At 38.0% G+C, this 23,071-nt stretch overlaps 1 protein-coding gene across 1 annotated transcript; it reads right to left on the bottom strand.

Moving 5' to 3' along the window:
* Window positions 1–644: 644 nt before the first annotated feature.
* On the bottom strand, window positions 645–23,043 carry map3k21 (mitogen-activated protein kinase kinase kinase 21). Its single transcript, XM_081351938.1, has 10 exons — window positions 21,397–23,043; window positions 13,813–13,993; window positions 12,064–12,212; window positions 11,244–11,419; window positions 9,789–10,029; window positions 9,467–9,589; window positions 8,133–8,283; window positions 7,857–7,951; window positions 4,537–5,229; window positions 645–3,250 (listed from the first exon to the last, which is right to left on the bottom strand). The coding sequence occupies exons 1-10, from the start codon at window positions 22,157–22,159 to the stop codon at window positions 2,877–2,879; spliced, it is 2,946 nt and encodes a 981-aa protein (XP_081208064.1). The 5' UTR covers window positions 22,160–23,043; the 3' UTR covers window positions 645–2,876.
* Between the last annotated feature and the right edge of the window lie 28 nt (window positions 23,044–23,071).

Raw genomic sequence — 23,071 nt, 5'->3', positions numbered from 1 at the left:
TTGAAGTATTTTATTTTTAAGTTAGGGTAGAAGGCAGTATTTTAAAGGGTTAGTTCACCCCAAAATAAAAATTCTGTCATTAATTGCTTGCCCTCATGTTGTTTCAAACCCGTTAGACTTTCGTTCATCCTTGGAACACAAGTGAAGATCTTTTTATTGAAATCTGAGAGTCCCTCCATTGACGGCCTACGCAACTACCACTTTCAAGCCCCAGAAAGGTAGTAAAGACATCATTAAAGTGGCAAATTATGTTTTTTTTTTATGCAAAGCACTCAAGTTGCTTCATAAAATTGAGGTCAAACCACTGGAGTCACATGAATTACTTTAATGATGTCTTTAATATCTTTCTGGGGCTTGAAAGTGGTAGTTGCGTAGGCTGTCAACGGAAAGCTCTCAGATTCCATTAAAAATATCTTCATTTGTGTTACGGGTTTGTTCGTTTGTTCATATGGGTTTGGAAGGACATGAGGGGTGAGTAACTAATGAAAGAAATTTCATTTTTGGGTGAACTAACCCTTTAACATAAAAACATACACACTTCAGCTTTAAGGCTAATGACTGTTGAACAATATACAACAAATGAATGTTTACAGCACATGACAGAAAATAAAAAGTAAAGCAATGATGAAAGAGAAACAATGCCTAATGTTGTATAAAGGTTTTATTGGTCACTTGTGTAAAGTAAAATAGTAGAATTTGATATAAATGAGATGATTCTGGGCTCAGCCCTTTTATTGAGCCCTCCTGGAGCAAATAACCAGTCCGCATTTAGAACTGAACAGCTTTTAACATTAAATTGGTCACATGGGTAAAACATTAGGTAAAAACAGAGCTCAATACAACATACACTGTGCAGACACTAAAAGGCAAAGCCAGTACAACTATTTGCAGTGCATGTGAACCATGTAACAATCTCTCAAAACATTTTACAATCCAAGACTTCAACTTTGGTGAAAAATGAATATTCTGTTGCTTAATTCCAAACTTCCACTCTTCCAAAAGGTTATCGGTCTTTTACACATCTGTGTCCTTCGTGTTGGGAATCAGTCCAAATGAAACTGCTTTAAAAGTTTGATCTCTGCAGTTCTCCGATAACAGGAGAAATTATTGCGCTTAGACAATAACACCAAATGAATTCCTCAAAAACGGCATCATATTATTGTTACTTCATCATAAAAGTAATGTTCATTGCAAGACATAAAAAAGAGGCACCACAATGTCTCTTGAGTCCTTTGTTCTGATAAATCTTAATGTGCAGTTGTATATCTAAACTAGTAGTAATCATTACGTCTTTATATATATAATACCAGCATAAATGTAATGAACAATCATCATTACATGACTCGGAAATTCCAGTGCTACACAACAATATTTTGTTCTTCCTTTAAAACATCTCCACATAATGGGTATTTTTAAACAGGAGTCATTGTGAAACCCTGTGATCGTTTATGGACAAACAGCACATTTACTCTGAATATAATTACCGTAAATACAGTAAATAATTCTAGTTCACACTACAAGGAAAAGCTTTTCAATACTGTATGCAACACATCTTTACCAACAATCTAAGGGTTTTAGTACTCTTCCATGTGACAGGCTATAACCACAAAATGATGTTTCAATTTGTTCAATAGTGCATGTTCCAAGTCACAGTCTCCACAACTTGAAGATACAAAACAGTATTTTTAAATGTCACACAGAGAGAGCAGAAAAGCAAGATACTGAACTACTTAAGTCCACAATAGACAATGAACAAGTTAATAATTCAGTCTTCTAAACAGGGTAATGATTGAGAAAACAGTTTGAAAGACTAGCAGCTAGAAGAGCATTGGGGTTTTGCGGCAGCAGTTTAAATCACTAAGATACAGTATAATGCTTAAGTATATTTTAATAATAACTCTAAACATTCTGTGAACCTACTGCAGCTTAAACTCAAAATCAGGCTACTCAGATGGTAACAGTTTCAAGTAGCATCCTGGTGCTTCAATTAATTTATTAGTGGATTTATTAGTGGATTTAACAAATTAAATTAAGGTTTTTAAGGAAAGGAATGATCTGTAAATAAAAAGCAATAATGATTGACACCATCAATATAGTTCATTCATCACTATTTGGCAGTATAATGCGATGTTTATATATAAATATATATTTATACTGTATATTTTTGCTCCCCATTGGGTTTAATCAACAATACCTCCATAATTAGTTATGCAATCTAAAAGATATAGACATGTATTCACTTCTAAAAGACATAATTAGTTCAAATGAATTTGAATTAAAGCTAAAAAAGGAGAGAGAGTCCATTAGGTGGGTATCCAATGTAGCTTTAAGGGGGAAAAAAATAAAAGAAGAATGTTGGAAAAAACTAGCAGAAATAAATTGATTATTGCAATGCTGACCACAGCACGGTTCAGGAATCAATTTGTTAGCTTGGTCAATCGCATCCGCGATGGAACTTCATCTGTACAACTATTAATATCATACTATATAAACACTGTGGGCCCTGTTTATGCCTTTCATATGACATCACATGATACAGAATCAAACAATACAAAAACGTCTGAACATAATAAAAAAAAAAAGAAATCAGTAGTTTCTAACAGAATCTGAGATTTTGTTCATGTGTACTGATCAAATCACTGCAATTCTACTGCAAGTTCAGTGGAATGTTGATCATTCACTTCATATACGTCACTTCATATTAAATTACATATCAAAGTAAACAGCATATAAATAAAGGTACTACAGAATATCTCCAGCAGCAATGGCTCAAATATTGGTCAAAGGCCATGATTGTTAATCTTGGAAAAACAAAACTAAATGTCATGTGGAACAGATTCAAGACGAAAGTAAATGTGTTCCAGATGCAGCTTATTTCAGGATAAAAACTCTTTCTCCAGTTCAAAGACAGATAGCCGACCTGGTGTGCTCTGTATTCGACAGAGGGGAACCGTGCAGTCTCGTTTTTGACCCTCTGTGTCCATGTCCAGTAAAGAGCAGCCCGTTTTGACCTCTGAGGGGAGGACCACGTCCAAGTTTTGGGCACTCTTCTCCCCAGAGTAGTGCCCGAGTGAATAGCTCTTGTTGCGACTCTTTAGAAGACCCCAAGAGTGAGATTTGCTTCTTAGAGAAAGCGGTCTGGGTCTAGATACTGGTTCCTTCTCTTGAGCAGGCTCTCTGTCAGACTTCTTTTTTGCGGTAGTGGTAGCGGAATCAGTTGGACTGGCCTGGCAGTTACTGCTGCCGTTAACTAAAGCAAAGAGAGTAACATGGTTAATAAACAATATTTGAAAACAAAATTTCACCGATATGGGTTGATGCAGTAATGAGCAAATCTGTATCGGCCGGTATTCAGTTTAATTTTAAATACTCATTTTCATCTGTTTTTATATTTAGATAAAATACAACAAGTAGTACAAGTGGTTTAAATGGTACAAGTGAAATACCTCAAATTTTTATGATGTACAGCATGGAAAATTTATATTGTAGATAACAGTGTTATTAAATTAGCAGTGTTTTATAAGATGACAGCAATGGTAAAAATAGATGCTTGTCTGCTAATATTAGATATTTTAAAGTGTATCGGTATCTGCCAACATCCAGTAATTTTACATACTTGTTTCCATCTATTTTTATTTAGACAAAACACTTCTTAAATATATAATCGTTATAAAACCATTTTAAAAGCTACAAGTGAATTTAGACCTAAAAAAAATAAAATAAAATAAAATAAAATTATATATATATATATATATATATATATATATATATATATATATATATATATATATATATATATATATATATATATATATATATATATATATATATATATATATATTTTTTTTTTATGTTATCTGAAATGTACATTTTTCATGCTGTACATATTGTACAGATATATATATAAAATGTACAGCATGAAAAATGTATATTTCAGATAACATTTAAAAATTAAGGGGTTATTAAAAGGTATGTGTTTATTATATTTTCAGCTTTCTTTAGTGTGTAATGTTGCAGTTTGAACATAAAAAAAGGTCTGGAAAGTTCCAAAACACAAAGTCCACTCCAAAGGGAGTTATTATCTATATCAGTAAGCAAGCATCTCCCTGAAACGCCTCGATTGTAGTCTTCAGTTTTCTGTCAGGATTATTTCTAATTTAAATAATTCTTGCCCAAGGCATACACACACAAAAAAGGCGAGGCCTGGTTGAGTTGAGTTAGTAGTGTGTTGAAACTTGCAGTTATGGTAGGTGACGTGAAATTTCCAAATTTTTCGTGAGAAGTTCTCCTGAGCGTACAAATACTAAATTAATAATCTAAAATATCCATTTTACATTCTGTAAATATGGTTATGCGGTCTAAATTAACTTGTAGCATTTAAAACAATCAATTTTATATTGATAATATATTTTATAAGTTTCATTTTTTAATTATTTAGACAAAATAGAAAAGATATTTAAAATTGGCCATTTATCGGTTATCAGAGATAATTCCAATATCGTGATCAACCCTTAAGAATATCAGCACATGACTCACTGGTCTGACACACAGCAGGACTGGACTTCTTTCTCCTAAGCCGAGAGCTGGATCCAGAAGCGAGATCTTGCACAGGGGTTGAGGGGAGAACTTCACTAGTGCCTGTATTCTGATGTGTCCGGGAATTGCTTGTTGGAGTCTCGTTCATTAGGTTGTGCACAGACCCTTCACAATCAGACTGCAGGAGGCACTTAGTGGAGTTGCACTCAGAAATCGATGACATGGCGAGCAGGTTTACGGGCCCAGCGGTAACCTCGTCCTTGCGTGAACGGCCACCAGGGGGGCTGGTGCTGCGGCGGAAGCGAGTAGCACGCTGAAACAGGCCCTCTCGTTTCTTCTTCTCCTCACGTGGCTCCGGTTCCTCATTGGTAGCACCCTTACAGACCTCTCGCAGGTCAAAGCCGAATGCGACAGATGCCAGGATGGAGGCACAGCCATAGAGAACAGAGTCTGTGCGCCGGCATGTGGTGCTGCGCTTTAGGCTGTTGGTGGGTGTGTGCTGAGGTGTGGTGCTGGTGGAACTTGTGGATGTTGTTGGATCGTCCTGGCTTTCACCTCCACCAGCCGGCCCCTGGCTCTCCCCCTGTTCATCTTTCCACAGAGGTAGATCGATATACACCTGGTTGGGGAACTTGAGTTGCTTTGGTTTGTTGTCAGATCCATCAGCAGAGCATACTTCATCTTTACTGGTTCCTGGGGGGGGAAAAAAGACAAGTACTATATAACTACAAATGTTAGGTTAGAGACTATGTTATGTGATTCATGATCTGTTAAGTAGCTTCAAAATTCCTAAATACAATCTATTCCATGATTTTCAATTATTTGACTTTGCCAAAGCACACTTTGTTCCCTTTCCTCACCAGAAAACTTTGATTGAAGATATTACGTAACCTCCGAAATCACATATAGACCTTATGCACCAGAGAAACAAGCGCACAGCCATCTTAAAAAATGTTGTCTTTGAACTTATGTTTTTGCGGTAGCTCTGTATATTTCTATGGCATCACTGTCAAAGTAATTAGCTGGTGAAGTGGATTTAGGTAACGAAAGGTATCATAAGGATTGTAATGTTTGAAGTGGATGTCATAACAAATGTCAGTAGACCAGGCAGATTTTAAAATGAGCTGTTCATTCATAAATCCATAAGATCTTACCATCATGCTGTGGAAATACAAACCGGAAGACGGAACACAACGAGTACAGCGCTGAAAGGGGGCGGGGCTACATAAGATCTATAGTGTCAATATGTGACTTGATATGCTCTTCACAATTCTCCCCTCTTTCTGGTCTCAATTTAAAGCTGTTCACAGAATTAATTTCACCAATGCAAAATTAAAGAAAACTTTCTTTAACAGAAGATGACAGTTGCAATACATGCTCACTATCCCCAGCAGATCAAATTCATACATTTTTACACATGCCCTAAATTGTATTCATTTTAGTCATCTTTTTTGATACATTGTCCTTTCTATATTAGGAAAATATTAAACAGACAATTAGGGATTCATATATATATATATATATATATATATATATATATATATATATATATATATATATATATATATATATATATATATATATATATATATTTTATTTTTTATTTTTTTTTTTTTCCCTCTCTCTCTCCCCCTTTGTTTTTGTAGGATACTTTGGGATGGGTAGGGATAATGGGGCTGTTCTGGTTATTTGCATAGTTTGATTAATCTAACTTTATGGATGTTACAAATAAATTAGGTTGTGATGATGTTTGCTTCAATGCATTTAGGGGTGTGGTCCTGGTCAAGACAATCTCCTGAACTCCAAACTGAATGTCAGAATGGGAAAGAAAGGTGATTTAAGCAATTTTGAGCGTAGCATGGTTGTTGGTGCCAGACGGGCCAGTCTGAGTATTTCACAATCTGCTCAGTTACTGGGATTTTCACGCACAACCATTTCTAGGGTTTACAAAGAATGGTATGAAAAGGGAAAAACATCCAGTATGCGGCAGTCCTGTGGGCAAAAATGCCTTGTTGATGCTAGAGGTCAGAGGAGAATGGGCCGACTGATTCAAGCTGATAGAAGAGCAACTTTGACTGAAATAACCACTCGTTACAACCGAGGTATGCAGCAAAGCATTTGTGAAGCCACAACACGCACAACCTTGAGGCGGATGGGCTACAACAGCAGAAGACCCCACCGGGTACCACTCATCTCCACTACAAATAGGAAAAAGAGGCTACAATTTGCACAAGCTCACCAAAATTGGACAGTTGAAGACTGGAAAAATGTTGCCTGGTCTGATGAGTCTCAATTTCTGTTGAGACATTCAGATGGTAGAGTCAGAATTTGGCGTAAACAGAATGAGAAACCTTGTTACCACTGTGCAGGCTGGTGGTGGTGGTGTAATGGTGTGGGGGATGTTTTCTTGGCACACTTTAGGCCCCTTAGTGCCAACTGGGCATCGTTTAAATGCCACGGCCTACCTGAGCATTGTTTCTGACCATGTCCATCCCTTTATGACCACCATGTACCCATCCTCTGATGGCTACTTCCAGCAGGATAATGCACAATGTCACAAAGCTCGAATCATTTCAAATTGGTTTCTTGAACATGATAATGAGTTCACTGTACTAAAATGGCCCCCACAGTCACTAGATCTCAACCCAATAGAGCATCTTTGGGATGTGGTGGAACGGGAGCTTCGTGCCCTGGATGTGCATCCCACAAATCTCCATCAACTGCAAGATGCTATCCTATCAATATGGGCCAACATTTCTAAAGAATGCTTTCAGCACCTTGTTGAATCAATGCCACGTAGAATTAAGGCAGTTCTGAAGGCGAAAGGGGGTCAAACACAGTATTACTATGGTGTTCCTAATAATCCTTTAGGTGAGTGTATAATGTCAATTAAGAATCTGCCTAAAAAAATGTCGGTTATAACTTTCTACAAAGTAGCATGACTGTTTTCAACATTGATAATTATAAGAAATGTTTCTTGAGCACCAAATAAGTATATTAGAATGATTTCTGAAGGATGGCTAGTAATGGAAGTAATGGCTGCTGAAGATTCACATAATTTATTCACAAGAATAATTTACATTTCAAAACACTTAATACATAATGTATTTTTTGATAACCTCAATAAAAGATGCTAAAAGAATGCAGTGAACAAGCAATAAAACTTTCGATTCTGAACTGTACAGACAGTGATTAATGTCATGTCAAGAAGGTGGTTTCAGGGAACTTGTTCTTTGTTACCTGATTTAAAGATCCAACAAAGAGCGATGAAAACTGAGTACATGGAAAAAGTAAATGGAAGATGAGCTTTCTTTACATACCCTGCTCTGCAAATAATGCAGCCAATGGAACAGATTTCTGGGATTTCATAAGACTAGTGGACCAGGGACTGCTTCCATCTGAGAGAGGTCGAACTCTGAAGACAAAATGACAGTGGCACTCACAATTAATAACTCATGAGAACACACTAAAGTATGCGTACTAAAGCAACTACATGCATTTGTTGAATAATTAAAATGTAACAAATGGTGCTTAAAGATAATATTTTTATCTAGGCTTTAAGAAAAGGAACACACAAAAATAAACACTGTTCCAACCTTTCAGCACAATTTCCTCTTTCCTTCGTCTGCACAGAGCTCGGCCCCCATGTGCGGCCCTTCTTCTTGAACCCTTTCTTAACATCTTCAAACTCCTCAGGTTTGTAATTGGTGCTTCGACCCCATGTTCTGTTGCTCTCGTCCAGGGTCACTAGAGATGAAGATACATAGAATTTGAAACAGAATTGCTAATACCAATGGAAATGTTCTTCAACTGACAGTCCCAATATCTGCCACACCACAGACTGAGATTCAATCTATTAGTCCTTCACAGCAGAACAGAAACAGCGTTTTTAGACAATTAAGGCAACCTCCACCACTCAGTAAAACAAGTGTTAGATCATTACAATCATTCTCGAAAACAGTTAATGGAGCTTCAGGAAGAACCTCAGCTTTAAATCTTTTTGGATTTTATACACTGAAAAGTGTTACTGTTGATGCAATCATCAGATCAGGTTTGGCAGCACCAGCTCAAGGTCTACAATAATGTCCTTGATTCCCAAAGCAAAATCATTACAATACAAACAATTAAAACTTCATCAAGCAATGCGTTAAGACAACCTTTTGTAACCTAAAGGCATCAAAACAAAAAGAGATGTTGTGAAGTAAGAGCCATAGTGATCAGCAATCACACCAACACACAGTTAGATGGGGCGGCTTTGTCTCACAGGACCACAGTGTCCTTGCCTTTCTTCCTAAACCCGCTAGGTGGTTTACACTCGCTTGAGATATCCACATCCTGGTGATACACAAACATACTGCTCCTTTGGCTAGTCTCACCTGGGTGGCTCACTGATGGGAAAAAAATAAGTTATAAATGTGTGACAAAAACAGGATTCAGCAACCACTGGCAATGACCTGGATGCCACTTTTTTGTCACCATTTTTTTGTCACACTGAGCTACTCACAAATGTATTGATTAGTGTGACTGCCCTTGTTACATAATGTTTTTACTGTATTGAAACGGGCAAAACAATCAAACAGGAAAGATATGCACTAGTCCTGATATTAGCTAATAACAATGGAATGGAAAAACAATGGGTCTGTTATTTCAGATCCTTGTTTAAGTACTTTAAAGATAATTTCTTATAATTGAAAGATAAATGGTGGAAATTCCCTTTAAAATAAATATGATAATATTTAACCTTCTAAACCTACTTGGAAACAAAAATATGTCTCATATATATATATATATATATATATATATATATATATATATATATTTTTTTTTTTTTTTTTTTTTACCAAAAATCTCAAAAATATTGGAAAGGTGTGGTAAATTGTAAAATAATGTGGCAGATGTAGTACGGATGTGTAAGAGAGCGGGCACTTACACTGAATGGCTCGAAGGCGAGGGATCAGTGTAGGGCTGCTGGGAGGGCTGGAGTTAGTGCTATTGAGGCTTCTCCTCTTGTCCATAGTTGGAGAGGCCTGAACTGTGATTTTATGCTGAAAATCTGATGAACAAATAAGGTTACCCATAAGTAATATTTAGTAAAAACACTTAAAACATTACTACATTTAACAATAACATTTTGCACATCAACCTTCTTTACAACTCTAAAATTCTGCTAACAGTAATAAGACACAATTTACTGAGATTAAATGTGACACAACAAATTCATATGTAAACTAATAAGATAGTACGGCTCTAACCTGAGGGTAAACTGATGCGGTTGCCATCTTTGAGCTTGAGACGGCTGCGTTTGAACTTTCCCTTCCGTTTCTTAACATTGGGCTTGTCCTTGTTGAGTTGGAATATGAGGATGTTGAGTTCACGCTCAAGCACATTAATTTCCCGCTCGGCCAGCTGCTGTTCTCTCCTCTTCAACAGCTCTTCATGAGACTTCTGTTGAAGGGCTGCTCGCGTCAGTTCCTCCTCACGAGAACGAAGCTCCTGTTGGTGTCAAGAACATTTGTGATCAAGCACAATTTGTAAGGAATCTATCATTGGAAGAGTTTATCTAAAAACTACATGATGGTGAGTGAATGATGACAGAATAACATTTTTGGATGAACTATTCCTTCAAACTATGACCAAATATAAATATTTTTATATACTGAATTACTGCCTAAGGAAGCTAAATCGGATAGTTCTCATGCTTATGAAACAACTCTTTGTCTATGAGCAAAAAATACATCACTGGTATGAATGGCAGTTTCACTTCCTTTGGCCTTAGAGAACAGAGCTCGGATTCCTCTCTACCTTGAACTGCTCAATTCAGATCAGCCCTTATTTTCTTGTTTTTACCCTTGAGCACCATAAACACAACAATAATACTAGACCTGTGAGTGAGTTATCCACAAAACAGCAGCACCATTTATAAGCTAGTAAATAAAAAAATACACTTACACTTCAATCTTAATACTGTGAATATGGTAATGGAAATCCTGCCTTTTGGTTAAAAGAATAAATCATCTTTGTGATAGAGTTAGTTTACTCATTCTCTTTATCTCTTGAACAGAATAATCCACATGTATAAAACTTGCAGACAGAATTGTTAAGCATTAATCAAAACCGTTTTCCGCCCACATGGAGTAAAGCCGTTTGGCCTAATCTCTTATGAATAAGTTCTGTAAGAAGCTTTGGGGCACTCTGCCAAGAAACACACTTGGGGCAGATGATTTAGACAAATAATTAATGAATTAACAATTTGTTTATTTACAATCGAGTAAAAGTTCACTTGGTGCATCTCTTAACAAGGAAGATATTTGTGTGACAGGACTGTTCCTAAAGGAGTGGAAAAATTCACTGATCAAGAATGACTTGCATGTGAAACAAAATGTCAGGATTTCTACATGAAGTTTTAGCTGACTTGCAGGAAAAGGCAGTCTTGATCAACCAATGGCAAACCCTTTCTAACATAACAAGCTGCTAAGATCGGAAGCAGCTTATCATATTAACTTCATTGAACAGTTAAGGCCATTTCATTGCTAACAGCTAGCTTTGTTAAGAGGATCAGTACAACCAAATACAGCTAACCTAATAAAATCTGAACCATATTTGATACGAAAACAATATAGGCCCACTGTCTCATAACAAAACAAATCAAAACTATAGGTAAAACAAGCTCAGAAATGAAAAAGAGTCTAAATCTTTTATCAACAGACCTTTTCTTTAGTGCGTAGCTCATCAAACATTTCCTGGATCTCCACTCTCCAGTCCTCCTGCATTGAATGGAAGGAGTCCTGCGGCATGGTGGCCATCACAGCCTCTTCTATGGCAGTCAGCTGCTCCAAAATGGAAGCAAAGGACGGACGGATATGGGGATCCTGCTCCCAGCATTCTATGAACAAAAAATATGTTGGAACTCTTGTAGGTTATCATTACAATGGCCATGTGTTTTAATTCATTGCCGATTGCAGTGGGACTGGTTTATACTTAAACCCCATTCATATAGCCTACCATTCATTTCAATGAGTTTGCATAAAGTTAAACATTTCTCACAATGGTCACTGGAAATTGCAAAGTTAATTCGGGAGTGAGATCTGTGTCAACAGAGCTCACATTCCTCGAGTGCAGTCAAGACAGGACAGATAATTCACTCTTCTATATGATTGGTCTGTAAACACATGTATTATAATAAAATACTGCGTGGAAATACATTCATACATTGATCGTTTTTATTGATTATCCAACTTATTTTAACATAGCGGACGTGGCCATTTGTAACTTGAATGTGTTACCATAGTTTTACCATCAATACACATAATCTGTGATTGCCTTTTTTAAAGATATATCCAGATGTGACAGCACTAGGAATGCCCATGAGCAACTTGAGGTATGGAGACAAGCCACATGCAGTGACAAAGTTGCTGATGGTGTGAATGGGGCATCAGTGCCAAAATGTCAAAAATCTCATGGAGTGTTGATAACATATAATGATGGGATAAACAATGAGTAATATCAGTAAACCACTAGCAGACCTACCCTCCATGAGCTTAGCAAAAGGCTCGGGGCAGGTAGAAGGAATGGGAAGGGTTAATTTGTTGACAGCAACTCCATAGGCAACTGCCAAGCCGTCAATGCCACGGTAAGGAACCTCTCCAGTCAGTAATTCCCAAAGGAGGACTCCATAACTAGACAGAGAACAGAACACAGGGAAGTGTCAGTGTGGTATGGGTTGGTACTAATCACACCAATTGGCTGAAAGAATAGTGCTTATGTATAATATTAACCAGGCAGACAACTTTGGGGCCCTCTGTACTTTTTCCCTAATCAAAGGATGTAAACTGATTGCACTTTTAAATTATTAAATTACGTGTTTATACATAAAGCATCTCAGATGCAAATTCTTAATGGATCCCAAAGCAAACATTGTATGATCGCTAAATAACATTACTTCTCCTCTTAACCTCAAAGAAAGGCAAAGAAAGGAAAAGACAATGTTCTAGCAATGTTAGGAAAGAAAGAAGGTAGAAGTGAAACCAATCATGTGTCTGAGCAAAGTGGCACGATAAATAAAATATAAAAAAAAGATGGGACTTCACATTTAGCTTTCACAAACAAGGTAAAAGGGCAGATGGAACACCACCAAATCTGCTGTACTGATTAAAACTGACCCAAAGATTTTGTGAACCTAAAAACTAAATCAAACACTAGGCATTACATTTAAGCTCTGTTCTAAAACTTAGGCCCTGTTTACATCTGGTATTAAGGTGCGTTTTGGTCAACCAGATCACAAGTGGATGATGCTAAATACAGGTATAAACGGGGTCTAAAACGTTTTGAGCTTGTCTACTTTCGACCACATCCAGTGATAGTTGAAAATGTGTTCGACTGGATTGCTTTCGTAGTGTAAACGCTCATGTGTTTGAATGTGTTCGAACAGTCACAAAAGACCACCTACTCTCTGCCTACTGACTTAATGCGTAAATATTATGGGAAGAGCGCTAGCCAGAGGGGATTTAACTTTGCCGCTGAAGACCCAGGTTTGGTTTGAAGACGAAAAATGTACCAAGCTCAATGTTCTCTCACCATTCACGATTTCTAACACGCACTCACAGCTTTCAGTGTTGCGGCTATCAGAGCAGAATCGAAAGCTGATGCTCACTGTATGTTTTTCTGTCATCTCCGTCTGTGTTCATATGTAAATTGCACAAGCTTATTTTGTCCATTAGATCAAAAGATTAATAAAAAAACAAAAAAAAAAAAAACATAAATCACCCCCCCCCCCCCTCTAAGAAATCAGTAGTTGAAAGTGGACAAAAGAAACAAATTAAAACATCAGTTGTAAACGGGTATGTGTCTCCCTCATCTACTTGTGATCTGATCGACCAAAATGGATCTTAATACCAGGTGTAAACGGCCCTAGTGAGCTACCTTGCAGTGCAGTCTATCACCTACATATATAGCAGCATCCAAACTGAAACTGATTCTCTTAAGTGACTGATTTGGAACACTTCCAATAGCATTTGGAGTTTGCAAGCTACAGACAGAATATTCTAATGCATTACACATATATTCAGTCTGCAATTATATTAAACTATGTTGTATCCATGAACAACACGTTACACTGACTTAGAATTTGGCCAAAATGATGCGTCATAGAAGTATAATTATGCCTTTTGGAAAAGCTTAAAATGATGCCCAAGCAATTGTGTCTAACCTCAAGTAACCAATTCAGTTTAATAACAGGCTTTGACCCAAACATTCAATTAACTTAAAATAACAGCTTACCTCCAGACATCACTCCCTTTAGAAAACAGAGAGGACTTGATGACCTCAGGAGCCATCCAGGAATAAGTGCCAGCAGCACTCATTTTGGTCGTTTTGTGCCACTCACGAGCAAGGCCAAAGTCAGTGATCTTCAGGATTTTTCGACCAATGTCATCATTCTCAATTTTTTCAAGTAATAAAACTAAAAAAAGAACAGAGACAGGAGAAATGTTTTAGATATTTGTACTTAATTACTTTTGAGTAACTTGTGGTTAAAAGTCTGCAGTATTTTCAAGATTAATTAGACAAATTGAGCTATTTTAAAGTATGATGGGAATGTTTTCAACACGTGAGCCTTAGCATTTGAGCATTTATGTCAATGAATAACAATACAGGAATGCTAAGAGGGTAATCATATTTCCACGCTTTTATCATGAAGTGGAATCTTCAAGGACACAGGTCTACATGAAGAACTCAGAGCGACATACAAGTCGCTCTAGTTTACAATACAGCCTCGTACCGAATGACAAATAACATGAGAATGTAGGCCAGCTGTCTTTGAAGTCCGGAACATCCTGAGGTCAGGAGTAGTATTTCTCACCGGTTCTGTCCTAGACAATATTCCAACTTGAGACCTTTATCAACATCAGTATGTAATAAATAGGGAGGCCCTCAGTTGATAACTACATGTCTGATTAATCTGACCTTGACTCCCTTGCCATTATCATGATCTGAGGGGGTAACTAAGTAGTGTTATTTGTGGACACATTTCATTAAACACTTAACTTTCCCAGGCTTCATCCAGCATACATTGGAGAGTACTGGCCTTGAATACACTCCCAGTTTATGCAGTTGTTACAATTTAAGACATTTAGTATAACTGTAACATTTTCATTCGTTCAGTACAAGAATAGTGCACTAAAAATCATCATTTTTATTTATTAAAGCAACAAGCCAGAGAAAGGAAAAACTATCAGGATTTAGATCCTTTACTCTTGTCTTAAAGGTTTAGTTCACCCAAAAATGAAAATTACCCCATGATTTACTAACCCTCAATCTATCCTAGGTGTATGACATTCAGACGAATACAATCGGAGTTATATTAAAAAAATGTCCTGGCTCTTCCAAGCTTTATAATGGCAGTGAATGGCCGTTTCTGTTTTGAAGTCCATCAAAGTGCTGATTTGCGTAGTAGCCTATGCGTACGATTGTCTGCCAGAGTTTTAAATATGATATTATATTTTATGATATAAAATCTTACACGAACATCACTTCAGAAGGACTTTATTAAAGCAGAACTTGGTAACTTTTTTAACTTAATAAAACTGTCTAGAAATCATTTGGATGGTTAAACAACTGTCACAGTGTCTGGTTTGTGTATTCCTGGTCTCCACTAGAGGTCCTCTAGTGGAGACCAGGAATACACAAACCAGACACTGTGACATAATGCAGTTCAATATGTGGATGACACCGTGGGGAAGAGGACCTCTAGTGGAGACCAGGAATACACAAACCAGACACTGTGACAACAACCTGTTCTGGTGATATTGGTGACTTTCCCCGCTCCCCCCAGCGTTCCCAGGCGGAAAACCAACCTTGCAACTTGGGGACTACCGTCCCGGCAAGATAGAAATTGGAAGTCTCGTGAGAAGCGAGAACGAGAATGAGAACGAGCGCGAAACACGAATTGCTTTACGGCAATTCGACATAAACAAACACGCATGTATGATGTATTACCAGATTACCCACCTCGGTAGACATAGCTCCACGCGATACAGTTGGCTTGCTCCGATCAAAACAAACGCACATGAGCAGCGGTAGAGAAGGGGAGTAGGCCGCCGCAAGTGAGTTTTTTACGACTGTGTTGTGAAATATACGCCCCCCCACAGCTGTAGGGGGAGCTCGTGGGGAAAACATGCGACAACAAAAGGGAAAATCAGCGAAGAAGTGACTAGAGTTCGCTAGAGTTGCAGAGTTCTCCTTTAACCCCCCAGAGCCGTGTGGATTACTTTTATCATGGATGGATGCACTTTGATGGACTTCAAAACAGAAACAGCCATTCACTGCCATTATAAAGCTTGGAAGAGCCAGGACATTTTTTAATAAAACTCCAATTGTGTTAGTCTGAAAGAAGAATATTATTATTATCCCTATGTCCCTACATGCAAACCGAAGCATCGAGAACTTTGTAAGTGTACACAGACAGTTTAATAAGAAGATACTTTATAAAGACAGTACATTACGCGTTTACAGGCAGCAGGCATCTTGAAAACAGTCTCGACTAGTCGAGTCACGAACGCCGTGCAACGTTAGATTTCACAAACGCATTTCCTATCGACCAGCTCACTTAGCACGGCGTTCGTGGCTACGCTTACAAAGTTCTCAATGCTTCGGTTTGCATGTAGGGACCCTCATTATGCTACCGTGTTAGTGTGAGGCTATTTTAAGCCTTGTTAGTGGTATTAACTAGCGATTTACTTTTACATATTCGTGGCCCCATATACTAGTGTTATGAGCTAATCTGTTTTTAGAGATAAAACTCTTTACATTCGATTTTCATGAAAACGCATCCCAGGGAACGATCGACTCGGTAACCATGTGTTAATTACCCCTAGGTTCATTTTTCACAGGAATTGTCCTTTAAGATAAAAGGCTTGCATGTTAGCAACGTCTCAAGTAAAATTGTCGACAAAACTATCATTTTGGGACAAACATGAAGATTGGAATTCCATTTCGAACAGGTTGCACCTGTTTGATGCTTTCAGATTAATCTCAGCTGTTGGTTACTAGCCAATAAGTAACAACACAACAGTTTAAGTATAATGAAATAATAGACAATTTTACATACCCACAACCTATTATACAATCAGTTTTAATATTGGATACATTTTAGCAAACCAAAAAGCCAAGTTGGATATGAATGTGGTCTTATTACTAAAGAAAAATCCACTTTTCTGACAAAGATGTTCTGGTCACATGTGAACCTGAAATATAAAATAAATTAACTTCTAAACTAATAGTACTTTGCTACAGTCTAGCTCTCATTCATTCCCACTTTTGTAACATGTCTTTTCTTGGCTCAGATTTCTATGGTGTCCATTTTATTTTATGGAGCAGAAAATCACCTTTAGATCATGAGACAATAACCTGTTTGCCACGGTCCTCTATCTCTCCAAAAAGGCCATTGGGTCTCATTCACTGAGCATGCGTACACACAATATTGTGTGTGAAATCCACATACGAACGTTTTCACAAACAAATCATGATTCACCAAAAACTAGTGTACTAAAATGTATTCAACATTTACGAAAAAATACAGGAACTTACAGGAACACAGGTCTGTGTAAAAGTTGTTTGAACTGGTTTTGAGAATGACACACTTGGCATTGCTCGATGAGTGCAATATGTTTGACGAGAGTGACGAAAGGCTGTAAAGGAAAGGTTGTGCAGAAAGCCCTTATATGGAGATGGTTTGGATGTGGTTTGGACACGGCCACTCATTTATAATATTTCAAATTCAATAACTTTAGAACGAGATTAAGAACAAATTCATGTGCGAATGAACATGTTGTGAATTAGGTGGAGATCTGTTGTGAGAAATTCCACTGTGCGTATACAAAATCCATGTAATTATTAGTGATCAAGATCCATTATTCTCTACACTGTCAGTCAGAGTGTGTGTGTGTGTGTGTGTGTGTGTGTGTGTGTGTGTGTGTGTGTGTGAGAGAGAGTGAGAGAGAGAGAGAGAGAGAGAGAGAGAGAGTGAGAGAGAGAGAGAGAGAGAGAGAGAGAGTATTTTGGAGAGCACACATGCTTGAGATTCCTTAACATTACACTTCATGTGCCTGAAGTTGCAAAACTGAGTTTTGAAGTGTGGCACAGTGCCGAGTTTCACAGGGACTGCTGGCAACAGTTCTGCAATATTCTTTACCCCCAATCAGGGGAAGCTCCCCATCTTGGAGAGAAAACAGCAACCATTGAGGAGATTAAAAATAATGAAAATAAGCCTTTCAGGCCCAGGAGTCGGGGCATTCTCGGGTTGGCAGTCACCTAGCAACCAGTGCTTGACCATTCCATTGTGCAAACTTATGTTAAGCTTTTGCCCCCTCGTTAGCGACATTCCTTTGAGTGAGGTATTAAAAGATTAAGGCACAAAAACATCATTTCACTCACTATTTGCTATATCTTAAAGATAATCATTGATCAGATAAGCAAGACCGGGCCAAAGCAAATCTTATTTCATTTCTTATTTTTGAGAGAGAGTATTTGACTTTGCTGTTTGTGCCTCCCTAAAAATGTACCCTCCACCTTTAACCTGCTAAACAATGTACCGCCGCAACCTGAATGGGTAAGGAGTCCCCCTCAAAAACACAGCAGAAAGGGTCTGGCTCATGATGGGTTGCTGTCCTGCACTGAGCAAACACGTTATTTTTTCAATTAAGGTCAGCAAGCTTCCAATGTTGTTTGTCACAATCCTGTGGAGAGATGAACAAACTGAGTTGCGTTAACAGTAGCACTGCCATGCTGAACGGGGGCAGGGTGCCACATTGCGTCTATTGTTGATAGTGGAATGCCGTCTATTTTATTGCTCTAGAAATACTCTGCTAATTTAACAAAAGGTAGAATGCTATAGAGAATGACAATAATGGCAAAGCGTTTGCAGACAGAAATCATCTACACTGCCGTTCAGTATGATTTTTTCTAAAGCAATTAATTTATTCAGCATTAATTTGATACAAAGGGACAGTAAAAACAACAATGCTCCAAAGAAGCATTTGAAATTTTTGTTTCAAATAAATGCTGTAGGTTTGAACTTTCCATTCATCAAAGAATACTGAAAAAAAGTATAATTTTTGGGGGGATTAAAAAAAAAATTAAACAGCTCAACTGTTTTCAACATTGATTGAAGAAATGTTTCTTGAGCAGCAAATCAGCATAATATAATGATTTCTGAAGGATCATGTGATGCTTAAAACTGGAGTAATGATGGAAATACAGCTTTGGCATCACAGGAATAAATTACAAATGAATCGTTATTTTATATAATATCTAACAATAATACTGTTTTTACTGTATTTTAGATCAAATAAATGCAGCCTAAGTGAGCAAAAGTTACTTTTTTTAAACATTAAAACCCCCAAACTTTTGAATGGTAGCTTAGCTAGAAACAGCTTGTTAATAAATGAATGGAATTAAGCCGCTGAATAGATTTACATTATCACGGTACCAAGCTGATCAAATCTCTGCAGTACTAAGAATGTATTTGAGTTACATATTTTTTGTGAGGATTAATCAGAAAGCTAAACTATTCTGTTAACAAGTTACTTAACTTCTGAAAGCAATATCTGAAATGTCTCTTTTAGGTATTAAGCATACCTGAGGCAGATAAGTGTAAGGGTCTTTCCCAACTTCATATATGACTGAGAAACATGATAGCACAATCTCTAGTCATGCAGTGTCCCCTGCAGCTATAGTAATGTTTTAAAAAAATCCATTTGCATGAAAGAACCTCTTTTCATAAACTTCTGTAATACGTGGTGAAGGGCAAAAAAAATTTCAAATGGTCTAATAATTGTTCCTTGGCAGCACTGAAACAATACAACAAAATAACACTCACCACCAGTGTATGTGAAATAGACTTTATAACACCATCATCAAAAAACATTTATATACAGACTTGGTGCTTCTTTATGCAGATGTATTTTCAGACCAGAGTTTTCTGAACCTTGTTAGCAGATAGCCGGTTTCTCAAGGACACCAGCTGTTCAAACTCTAACCTCTTAACTTCACAACCTGCCTATGGTCACACTCATTCAGAAACCATCATTCCCACAGCTCTTTTGAAAGGTTTGAAGATAGCCAGTGGTTTTTTTTTTTACTTGCTGGCTGTGTAACTCTAGACTCAAGACTCTGCTGAAGCACAAGACTCAAATCCACTGTTGAAATGCAGGTGCAGTTTTCAAATAGCCTGCTCTTTAGTCAGGGACAATTGGGGTGTGGAGAAAAAAATGCAACCTTAAATATCTCTTGATGACTGAAGGGCCGCCAACATTTACAAATGTAATTTTAACTTAGTTTAGTAGGCTAGTTAAGCATTTTCACCCATATGTACACATTGTGGTTTAACCACAGATTATTTTATACTTGGTGCATTTTCAAGAAAAAAAAAAACAATTAACATTTGCATTTATTAATTTAGCAGATGCTTTTATCCAGTAACTTCTTATAAATGAGAAATACAACAAAGGATTCATCTTAACCCTATGATGCCTACTGTATTATATTTGATACACAAAGGCCTCTATTTTTAAATCGTCAACATGATCAAAACTTTGCTGTTGTAAAAGGCTTCTGTCATCTGATTGATACTTTATACACTTTTAGCAAGTAAAAGGCCTTTTAGTATAATTGTAAAAATGTCCACCTTCAGGTCCTGGTACACATACCTTTTTGCTGTGAACTCTTTAATGATTTTTATGGTAAACATAAACATAAGAATAACTTATTTTGTTAGTAATATATCAAGATGAACACTTACTGGACTGAACCAGCTTAGCTTTACTTGATTATGCATACATATTTTTTTGTGTGGAAAATCATATTAAAATGTAAGTATCAAATATGATACACCAGGCTTTTAAGGAATGTTTATTTATACATATCTCAGTCATCATTCTATTGCATAACATTCTAGGTTACAGGTAATAATAAATACTGAGCTTCTTTGATCATAAAACTAAGCATTTAAAATATCATCTCACGAAGACATTTTATTGAGATATAGATTGACAAGGGATATTTATAAGCATTTTAAATATTCTGCTATACTATTAGAATGATTTCAATGATTTACATTACAAACCATCATCGTTCATCTTGTTAGACATTAATAACCCTTTTTCAAACAGTTCAATAAACTGTTTCATTACAAAAAAATCATATGTCAGGCTTTACAGGATTAATGATATGAGAAATGCTGGCAATGTTCAAACACTATCTAGAATAGTACAAGCAAGAACAGGAAGGAAATGTATGCTTTCCATAATTTTTTTTTTTTTGTGTGTAAATGAAACATTTAAAGTTTTGCAGCCAATGTTGTACTCAGACATAAACTAATGCTGAAGTTGCTAGAAGGACTTCCAGTGTCTTAAACATTAACTACTCTAAAGGCTCTATTCAAATCTTAGGGCATCCATCAATTTTATAGCTTTTCTTCTAGGGTTAGATTTCATTATAGCCTGTGGCTTCCTTTGAGAAGCATATTGCTTTTAGAGAGAAGATACAGCTCCTATGGCTTCATATATAGGCAACATTAAATACTGTTAGACTGGCAGGATTATTCCATGATGACCTAGGTTACAAGGTCTTTCAAGAGCACGTGGTGTTCTGTTCCCCTCCTTTCAGGTACAAACACAGGCATATGGGAAAGGTTGATGTGCTAATGATAAAGCTTTGTAAAGGAGGGTGGGGATTAATAATTAACGTGCTAATTGCGAAAGGAAATACCAATGTGACAACCAAGTGTGTGTTTCTACAGTAGAGCACATACCAGCAATTCTTGGTCAAGATAAGGAGGCATTAATGAGTGTGTGGTGATTATCTTACTGTTGCTGGACTTCAGGTCTCGATGAATAATGGGAACCACGGCCTCCTCGTGGAGATAGTGCATGCCTCTGGCGATCTGGACGGCCCAGTTCACGAGGATATGAGGGGGGATCCTCCTGCTCGTCAAGGCGCGGTTCAGAGTCCCTCCTCGGGCATATTCCATGACAAGACACAGGTTGGGCTCGTCCAAACACACCCCCTCCAATTTGATAATGTTGGGATGTTGAAGCATCGAGAAAAGTTTGGCTTCTTGCTTAACACTGTCTGCAGTAGCTGTAATGTCCTCGTCGGGGTCCTGTCGAGCTGCCTTCACCGCGACCTCCTGGTCCTTCCAGGCCCCCCGGTAGACTTTGCCAAACCCTCCGACGCCGATGATTTCTTGTAGAACGAGTTCAGAAAAAGGTATCCGAACAGGGGCGGGCGGGTCACTCTCGCGAGCCCCTACCGCTCTGTAAATAGCTGGTTGGTAGGTAACATAATTAGATGGGAAGATGCCCACGCGATGGTTAATTTTTCCAGTCCACCAGCCTTCGTCTCCCGAGATGGCAGCGTCCTTAGACAGGACCTCCACCACGTCTCCTCGCCGCAGGCTGAGCTCGTCCTCCCCGCTAGCCTCGTAGTCAAACACCGCCGTCCAGAGCGAGCGGGGACACACGGGGGCAGAGTGAGCCCAAGCCCTCGAGTTGGAGGACTCCGTCCAGACATGGTCTTGGAGGCTCAGGCGCCCCTCACCGTTTGGGAAAACGGCCTGGGGAACATCCATGTCTCGGTGCCTGCAGGAGCACCATAAGGTGCCGTGATGTCAAATCAAAGTAAACTAGTCCAGTAGTCGTATTTCCCCAATGACACACGCACGCACAAAAAGTTCCTAACAAACCCAGCCAGGTCACGTTATACCATTAATGGAGAGTGGGTCAGGTCAAGTCCGGCTTAATAGAGGTTAAGAGACGCATTGCTTTGTTTCCACGTAAGTTAAGCCAGCTAAGTTAACCAATCTGGGAATGAGGAATGTCTCTGAAGCACGGACATCAGCTTTAGCCTAAACACTTGCTTCACGAACTTTTTTGTTTACATTATAGAGTAAAACTAGGCTAGCTGCTACATGGTCAGCCTGTCGATTTATGCGTCACCAAAAGCACAAATACAAGTAAAACAACATACCTAACCAGGAAAGTCGATAGAGTTTTCAAGCCGTGAGGCTACAGGTGCAAAGTACCTGCTCACCCCAGACGAATGAATCAAGCTAAATATACACACGATTATTTCACTACCCAAAATAAGTTACTTATTAACTTACGTGTCTACTTGTACAAAACCCCCTCGTAGCCATTCTCTGGCTGGTTAAAACACATTGCACGAGCAGGCTAAATAGCTGTGCTAACACGTTAGCTTTATCGCTCTCTCTCTTCGAAGTTCACAAACTATTAACCGCGGCTCCCAAAAATTCTTCCGTCGCCAAGTACAAGTCGCGCGCGCACAGCAGTAAGCGTTTCCTCAGGCTCCCGAGCACTTCAGTCGTCCGCCAGCTTTCCAAAAATTGATGGCTTTTTCCCTCTCCTGTGGATCTAAATAGTTTTTCTGAGCTAGGAAAACTTTGTTCGGTCAGTTTATGTGTGCACCGCCATCACTTCTCCGCTTCTCCGACACAACTGACCCTAGAGGAGGAGAGAAGGAA

This window comes from Scardinius erythrophthalmus (genome assembly GCF_964197995.2).
Source record: "Scardinius erythrophthalmus genome assembly, chromosome: 21".
Taxonomy (NCBI): domain Eukaryota; kingdom Metazoa; phylum Chordata; class Actinopteri; order Cypriniformes; family Leuciscidae; genus Scardinius; species Scardinius erythrophthalmus.
This window is presented reverse-complemented; position numbering and strand designations above follow the sequence as displayed.